This window comes from Zeus faber (assembly GCF_960531495.2).
Source record: "Zeus faber genome assembly, chromosome: 20".
NCBI lineage: Eukaryota > Metazoa > Chordata > Actinopteri > Zeiformes > Zeidae > Zeus > Zeus faber.
Window position 1 is genome coordinate 21,205,474 of NC_137207.1, and position 9,285 is coordinate 21,214,758.

At 43.7% G+C, this 9,285-nt stretch overlaps 1 protein-coding gene across 1 annotated transcript in view; it reads left to right on the forward strand.

Annotated features, from left to right (window-relative positions):
- Positions 1 to 6,451, forward strand: part of LOC307245889 (rho-related GTP-binding protein RhoN-like) — a 31,374-nt gene extending 24,923 nt beyond the window's left edge. The window contains exons 4-5 of the mRNA XM_080021615.1: positions 2,436 to 2,570; positions 5,002 to 6,451. Of these exons, the coding sequence (XP_079877741.1) occupies positions 2,436 to 2,570; positions 5,002 to 5,265 (399 nt within the window). The 3' untranslated portion in view covers positions 5,266 to 6,451. The remainder of the gene's footprint in view (positions 1 to 2,435; positions 2,571 to 5,001) is intronic.
- Positions 6,452 to 9,285: the final 2,834 nt, after the last annotated feature.

Below are 9,285 nucleotides of genomic sequence, written 5' to 3' on the forward strand. Positions count from 1 at the left end.
CGCAAGCACAGTGAGAAGCTGCAGCAGGGTGCTTTCTTTACATTTAATAGGTTCGGGGTTAAAAAAAATGACAAACTTCCCCTTTAATGTGAAGCGAGTTCAATTCAGGCACGTTGACTCTCATGATCACTTTAAGGAAGAAGAAGCCAGTTCACCAACGGCCATAATTACATTGAAATTCAGTGTAAAATATCGCTGGGAAAGCTTCTGCGGGGGACCGGGCCTCGCCGTGTCGGCCGACTCCATAAGTTTGGCACTCGGTAATCGGTATCGGCGTTGAACTGTGGCAGCGCTGCATCCTTGTTGCCATGGCGATTCGTCCTGTGCCCGTATCAAGGTTCTACGACCAAACTTGGCTCCGTCCAATAAATGTTGTTTTATTTTATTTTATTTCTTTAAAACGGTGTCGACACGTGTAGGAGCAGACAGGGACAAGCCACCGGTGAATGCTTTATTATATATACTTTATTTTCTTGAGTGCATTGGATGGATCACTGTCCTGATTCCGCCTCCTTCAGTCGGCATAACAGACTTTATGTGTGCAGTTTATTACACCAATATGGGCTGCGCTCAACCCATACACAATAACACTGCCCGTCATGTGTTCTTAGTAATAATGGAGTTGTCAAAATACTCGTAACAGCCTCCACACCACACAAGTCACATCTCAGTACTTACACAAAACTTTCACCCTTTCTCACACTTACAAGGAACGACACGTTTTCCTCCCACTGGGTCCCGGACGACAGAAAGCAGAAAGCAATCCCTTTGTGTCGGAAAACAAATGGAGACAAAGTGCCCGAAAGGGGTGGAGAACGAGACGGAATGAAGGGAATCAGAGAGAGGGAGAGAGGGAGAGAGATGGAGAGAGAGAGAGAGAGGGAGAGCAATACGAGCTCATATTGTACTGAACACAGAAGGAATGTTGAGCTGTGGCTTTGTCATCAGCTCTGCTTTGTGTCTTTCCGTTTTGAATGGATTGCGTGTCATCCTCCGTCATCCTCTGTTCCGTCATCCTCCGTTCCGTCATCCTCTGTTCCGTCATCCTCCGTTCCGTTGCGTCCTGTCTCCGTGCAGCCGCAAGTACTTCTCCAGCGATTAAAGTGCAAATCAATCAGATCCTCTGTGTTGGGCCGATGACACTACAGAATTACCCGAGAATTACATGGGAACCGGTGGCGGACCCTGCCACCAACAATGGCAGTGGCATATAAGGGATGCACATGCATAACGCAAATAGATTGACTGATAAAGTGGCAGCTAAATAAAGTATCAATATATCAGTATGATGTTTTTTTTGAACAAAATTATCTCCTGTATTACCACTTTAACTGAATTGGTTGGCGATACGGCTTTATTATCAAGATAACCAAAGGGAACTTAACATCAATATTCACAAAAACGAAATATCCGCTCATACTCTCCAAACGTGTCCCGAAACAAAACGATAACATTCTGCAAAACCTACGCCCTGTATTTTCAATTTATTGGTATTTGTAGATGGGCGAGGCTCAATCAGACTCATTGTTTCAAACACAGTTATCCGGTTGAAAAAGGAAGGTGGTTTTAGATTGATTTCATATGGAAAATTGAAAAAACTGTTCCTCTCCCCACATTCTGAAACAAACTGAACTGGAGATGGTAACCGATCGGGAATGCGGGTTATATAATGGAAATGTTTTACCCTAAAGCAACATTAAAGTCATTAAGATCAAGGCTGGACTGGACACGTCTCCCTTTGATGCCGACCGAAGCGATGTGCACAAAGGAGAAGCAGCAAACGAGTCAAAAAGGATATTTTCCCTCGGAGCTGGTTGTGAGTTGAATTTCATCCTCGGATCGTGAGTGGAATGTCCCTTCACCTGCATATCAGGAAGGGACTGAAGAGCTCAACACAGGGCGTCGTTGAACTGGATCAACACAGCAGGAGGTGTTGTTTCCAACCGTTTAGAAGCAAAAACAGCTATCTAATGCTATCTCCAAATATGATCACATATATGATGTTTAATATTATCGCATGTTAAATATTCTTTATTCCCTAATGTTATGTAATCTGTTATATATGATCGAATGTTATCTATTCTCTATACTCTAATGTCATATATTATCTAATGTTATATATTCTCTTTTCTCTAATGTTATATATTCTGAATATTCTAATGTTATATACTCTCTGATGTAATATATTAACTTATGTTATATATTCTCTATTCTCTAATGTTATATATTCTGTAAATTCTGATGTTATATATCTCTAATATCAAATAACGTCTAATGTTATATATTCTGTATATTCTAATGTTATACAGTATATCTCTAATATCAAATAACCTCTTATTTTATATATTCTCTAAAATCATATAACCTCTAATGTTATATATTCTCTGATATCATATAACCTCTAATGTTATATATTCTGTACATGTGCTCCCCAGTGGCAGGGCGAGACCCAGGAGTTCTGTCCCGGGGCCAAGGTGGTTCTGGTCGGCTGCAAACTGGACATGAGGACGGATTTGAACGTCCTGAGGGAACTGTCCAAACTGAGGCTGATCCCTGTCACACACGAGCAGGTGACAATTATTATTATTATTATTATTATTATTATTATTATTATTTTCATTCCATGAACTATAGGAATTATTTATTTCATTATTTATATATTTATTCGGGAAATAATATGGATATTTAATATGGAAGGGATATCTTTATATCAGACAGAGAGACGGATAGATGGATGGACGGACAAACAGACAGACCAGACAGACAGGCAGACAGGCAGATAGATAGATAGATAGATAGATAGATAGATAGATAGATAGAGACAGACAGAAAGACGAAAGACAGACAGATAGATAGATGTTGGACACGCCCCGTACCGGCCTGCTGTGCGGAGCGTTTTAAACCCTTTTCGTGTTTCACGTTTGGGGGAAAAATGTGCTTTGAGAAACATCCTGACGGGTGTGCGGACGAGGCCTCAGAGCCAAGCTCATTCCAGACGGACACAGAGCTGCCGTCCTGTGTGGAGCCGAGGAACGACCGGAATTATGAGCAGCTTCCCCATTTTGATCGTGCGACACAAGAGCTCGTTTGACTCATGCTATTTTTTACAAGTGGAATTTGAAAGACGGTCGGAAGGCACGGGGCTACGGGGAGGCGGTGGCAACCGCCCGTCGACGGCGGGGACCGCGCAGCCGCGCGGTTAGAGGTCGGTTGTTCAGAGCAGACGGAGTTGTGTAGTGTGAACGATCCCAAGACTCCAGACTCTGAGACGGTGGGAGGAAAACATCGATATCCCGCCGATTGCTCAGCGGCGGCGTCTCCCCGTCCGTAACGGGCGCCCAAATCAACGGAGCGACTGTGCTCTTTGGTCTGTGTTTGGAGCCTGTTTTTTGGGAGGGGGGCGGGGGCGAGTGACGACACCGAGCTGAAATCCGCAACCACCCTTCCCGTGGGGTGTCCCCCCCCCCGTGGTGTCTGCTCTGTTTCACGGGTGCGAGCCTTTAATATTTCACGGCTGCGGTGAAGATTTGAAATGTGAGACGTTTGTTTTTTCCGTACGTTTTGAGAAGGCAAACGTAAGGTCTGACGACACACCGCCTCCCTCAACCCGGCCTGCAAAGCTCACTTCTTCGCTGCTCGTGCACGCACATGTGGGTCTCTGACGGTTCCGCCAACGCACAATAGCGCACCCACTTTAAAACGGGGTCTTGTAGATGTGCAGCGACTGGATTGCTCAATTCTCGCCCCAAATTTGTTCAGTCACAGATTCTGGTAGAGTGATAAGTTGAAAACGGTGAAGGTGAGGGAGTAAATACCACGGAGCCACCCCCCCCCCCCCCCCCCACCCACCCCCGTCAGCCGGTCACGGAATTGGGGTCCCGGGGAGGGTGGCTCCTCCCGCAAAATACAGCCCATTTTGGAACAGGATGGTTAAGAGGCATGCTACAATGGCTAGAATGCATAACTTGAGTGGTGTTTTCAGCAAAGAAAAACCTCACAAACACGTTTGAGGGAAACTCAGAGAGCTGTGTGAACGCATTGAAAAGGAGCATAAAAGGTCCCCTGTGAGATCAATATCTCATAATAATAATAATAATAATAATAATAATAATAATAATAATAATAATAATATTTTGATAAACCTTACACAAATAAGTCGAACACACTTCTCCTCAGGTTTTGCTGAAACCGTCTAAAATGAAACAAAAGAACGAAATTGTGGAAATAAAAGGCTCAAACAGATGAAAGACACAATAAAATCATAAAGGACAGGTGAAGGTGAACTGTTGTGAACAGACCAAAACATGCTGGGATTCAAACCCGCGCCCACTTGATCTCCCTTCCGCTCCCTCCGTCCCGTCTCTCCCTCCCTCGTCTCCCTCGCTCCCTCCCTCTCAACTTTAAAATTCAATTCAACAAAGCTTTATTAGACCATGACCATAATGATTTTTTTTTTAAGGAAATTCTGCCTCCCCCCTCCCTCCCTCCCTGCCCCTCTCTATTCAATCAAAAATATTCCATAAAACTATTTTTAATGCAAGTTCTCCATCTCCCTCTCCCCCCCCCCCCGCTCTCTCTCTCCCTCCCTCTCCCCCTCTCTCTCCCCCCACTCCTCCCCTCCCTCTCCCCCTCTCTCTGTCCCTCCCTCCCTACCCCCCCACTCCACCCCCCTCTCTTCCCCTCTCTCTCTTTCCCTCCCCCCCTCCCTCCCACTCCTCCCCTCTCTCTTCCCCTCTCTCTCTACCCCCCTCTCCCCCTCTCTCTCCCTCCCTCTCCCCCTCTCTCTCCCCCACTCCCCTCTCTCTTCCTCTCTCTCTCCCTCCCTCTCTCCCTCTTTCTCCCCCCACTCCTCCACTCCCTCTCCCCGCTGTTCTCTCTCCCACTCCCCACCTCTCTCCCCCTCCTCCCCCCCATTCCCCTCACTCTCCACCCCCCCCCCCCCCCCCAAATCCCCCTCTCTCTCTGCCTCCCTCTCACCCCCCCCCTCCCCCTCCTCTCCAGGGCAGCGGCCTGGCCCGGCAGATCGGAGCGGTGGCGTACGCGGAGTGCACGTCCAGGTACTCGGAGAACAGCGTGCGCGACGTCTTCCACGTGACGGCGCTGGCGTCCGCCGCCGGCCGCGCCCACCGGCCGCCGCTGAAGCGGGCGGGCTCCCGCCGCGGCCTCAAGAGGGCTTCGCAGCAGCCGCCCCCCAGGACTGACCCCCTCCCCGCCGCCGCCGCCATCCGCCGCAAGGACCGCGCCAAAAGCTGCGTGCTCATGTAGCGGGAGGGGGGCGCCAGCGCATAACAACAAAAGAAAACAAAATGGCCGCAACAGGGTGACGTGGGGGACGATGTAGGACAACACACGTGGACTTAATGACTTAATTTATTGGTTTGTTCTTCGTCGGCTTGTTTGCACTGCAGAGAAAAAAGAAAAGAAAAGGAAAGAACAGACAGGACCAAGCGATGGAGGAGGAGGACGGTGCGGAGCGGTGGAGGACATTGTTTTTTCGTTTGTTCCGTCAACGGCAGTGGTATTCAAACAGTAGGGCGCAGAGGAATTGCAAAGAGGGCGAAACAAAATAAAAGATAAAAATATATATTTAAATTTAAAAAAGGTGCACTGGCAATATAAGATATGTTAAAAAAAATTCATCAAAAAATAGTTCATTAAAAAAGACACAATTTATTCATATTTTAACTTATTTTCATGATTTATTTGATTATTCTTTTTTTTATCATTCTTATTCTACTTGGCATTTTTAGGGCTGAAAGTGTCTGGACCGCTGGCCCACGACACGGCTGGGGTCTGGTTCAAGTTTGATCCATATCGGTCCACATTCGGAGTAGGCATTAGGGATTTGACCGGAAGCAGCAGAACGTCTGTGCATCGCCGATGCGCCAAGGTTCTGAAACTTAAGGTCGGATGGCGGAGAGAAATGAGATCGTGGAGTCAGACGCTTTGTGATATCGTCATCCAATTAGTTTTATATGTGCGGGTTATGGCTCCGGACGCCCATTCGCATCGGTCGAGCTGCGTGGTGTGGACTCCATGGCTCTGTAGTGGTTACAAACCACGCCTGTGTTGGTGTCTGTGTATCGTCTTACCTGCCTGACGTGGGCGGGGCTTTTCGTGTGATATTTCAGCTCTTTTGCTCATTTCGTAAATTAAGTCATTCTGTTCACCTCTAACTCCGGTGTTAGTTGCAGCGTTATGTCCCCCCTTATTTTGCGGGATTCGAGGAAGTCCTAACATACAAACTGCGTCTGTCTCATGGACTCAGAAGGCATCGGAAAACTATAAATAATCACAGAAAGTCGTCACCGCCTGGTTACGTCACTACGTGTTGTTGCCCCCAAACGGCATGAAAACGGTCACGTTTACGTCACTGCGTCATCATTGCCCGACGCGACACCGATGGTCACCTATCTGTCACTGAGAGTGTGGGTCTATTTCCGCAGACAACACGGTGAGTTACAACAACGAGAGGTTCTGGTTGACAGGCAAACACGGACGGCTGTTTTAAAGACAGGAGGGTTGCGCTGTGTAGACCGCACAGTGGTTGCTCCGCCAGACGAGCAACCAGGAGACGACGGACCGCGCGAGCTGATGCGGCGTTCAACGCAAACTCGGAAAATCGTGCTGCGTTTCAGAGAACTCGAAAAACTAATAAATACCAAATACGACTTAACTGGACCCCGTGGATTGCTGCCTGCACCCATATTTATTATTGTTATTATTATTATTATTATTATTATTATTATTATTATTATTATTATTATCAGTAGTGCACATGTTAGCCTGTGAATAGGAAGGAAAAGCCTCAAATGAGTGTGACTGCTCGACACGGTTTATTATAAACTACGTTAGTTTGCATACGACACATTTTTTAATTGTGCTTTTGAGGGAAGGGGTGGACGTCACAAAAGGTTTGAATACCACTGGTCAATGGCCTGGCTTTCCATGTTATTTTTATTAAAAAGAAAATGTTTGTGGCGCCGCTTTTTTCTCGTCAGGCAGAGGTGAGGAGATTCAGATTTGTTTTTCTTTCATTCTTTCTTTTAAAAAAAAAACAACCTGTTAACTAGAGCAGGGATAAAAGGATGATGCTGATAGGTTTGCACGGAAAAAGGAAATAATGGCAGAGATGGAGAAAATAATATTCAAAAAAAAAAAAAAAAGCACAGTGTGACCCACTTGTACCGAAGCTCATCTCGATTTTCATCTGCAAACATGGATGTAATGAGACGCAATCTCCTCTTTATTCCCGAAACCGAAGCTAAACTTACGAGGTCATCGATGACCGTCAGGGAGTTCTATGGTTTTATTTTGTTGTTGTTCCACTTTATATCCTGAAAAACTTATGGAAAAGGTAAACAGAGATATTTCCAGTGCGACGAGACCAAATTAAAGGGGCCGGGAAAGGAGACACTGATTTCTCTTGAAAAACCACAAGTGCTTTTAAGATGGAAAAATGTAATAATCACTCACGGTTAAGAGAACAAAAAAAGCCGACGTGACGTGACGTTAACACTGTTGTGATGAAGAGGAGGAGGAGGAAGAGAAGGAAGGATGTGATGCTGTCAAATAAAGGAATTCAACTTGCTCTCAGTTAGGCCTACACACAGTCTGTTGATGGAGGCAACTTTCCTTTCACTCCAATCCACTTGCATCCCTCGTTCCTGCTTTCTTTCAGCGTGTCGCAGCAGCCGAAACAAAGAGGAAACAGAGTTTGTTTTGTTTTTGTTTTTTGGGTTTTTTTTGTTTGAGGATGGAGCGATTCAGGAGGATTTACTTTGAAAACAACCTCCCGCTGCGTCCGTCTGGAAGAAAGCTTTTCACAACAATCACTACTCTATCTAATCACAACACTAGACACTGTGTGTGTGTGTGTGTGTGTGTGTATGTGTGTATGTGTGTATATATATATATATATTTATATATATATTCACCATATCATCACCATCAGTGCAGCTGTTTGAGGGAAGTTATTATGAAATAACTATCGACACAAAACTCAAACAGGACAGAAAAACAAAGTCATTCACTTTTAGTTCCACTTCACCAAAATGTTTTATGGGGTCATTTATCTTTCAATTATTCTTAAATGTGTAATAAAAAAGTGTTTTTGTTTTTTTTAACTTGTGTGAAATTGTTCCCCCACCAACTTGTTAGAAGTTAAATTCACAGAATAAATAGTGTTAATGATTTTATATATCTTTATCATATATCATGATTTTATATTCATATGCTATATTTATTATATATATGTTATATAGATATATGATATGATATGATATCATGTTTAACAAACAATTAAACAATATATATATATATATATATATATATATATATATATATATATATATATATATATATATATATATATATATATATATATATATATATATATATATATATATATATATGATTCTTTATATATGTTGATATAATACAATTCGATCGCAAGACATCATCCCACATTAAATCAAGTTCACAGAAAAAACAGTGAATGTGTGATTTTATATTCAGTGTATATATACAGTATATATATATATATAAACACACTGTATATATACACTGTGTGTATATATATATATATATTGCCTCAACAGCTAAACCATATAAACATCTTTTTTTGATTCATCCTCGGTCATATCGTGATCGTGATAGTATTTTGGTTCTTGTAATATCATGATGTCGTCTTTGAGGAGCGTGACAGTAAAATAATGCCGTTTTCTGAACTTCATAGGCTGTTCCAGCTTCTAATCAATGCTCATTATATTCACTGCTTCACTTTACTTCTTGTGTGTCAATATCTTATGGAAGCACCGATAGTCGTCCCCCAAAATATCCTCAAATGATCAGTATCAAGGTACTCTATCGAGGATTTTCGTCAATATCACCCCGGCTCCAGTTGGGGCCCTGGGCCCCTCCAGCTGACAATTCTTGAAATAATTCATCTATTTCTAAAAGTAGTACCTAATTATGTTACAGCGAAAAACAATCAAAAAATAAAAGTGAACAGTTATTTTTTTCCACAAAGTCTTTTTGTCATCGCTGTGCAGGGAATGATGTTAATGCAACAGTAATATATGTGTGGAGCAGAACCGTTGTCTGACCCCGTAACCTCGCCATTTTCTTTCCTTTCACCAATTAATATTCGGACACTTCAAAGGACGGAAGTTAAAATAATTCACGGTCGGAAGATAACGCGGCTGAAATAAGGGCTTCCCTGAGCAGATTAAAGAAGGGCTGAAAACGGAGTCAAGGTTGAGTTTCCTGCCTTTTCACACTTTT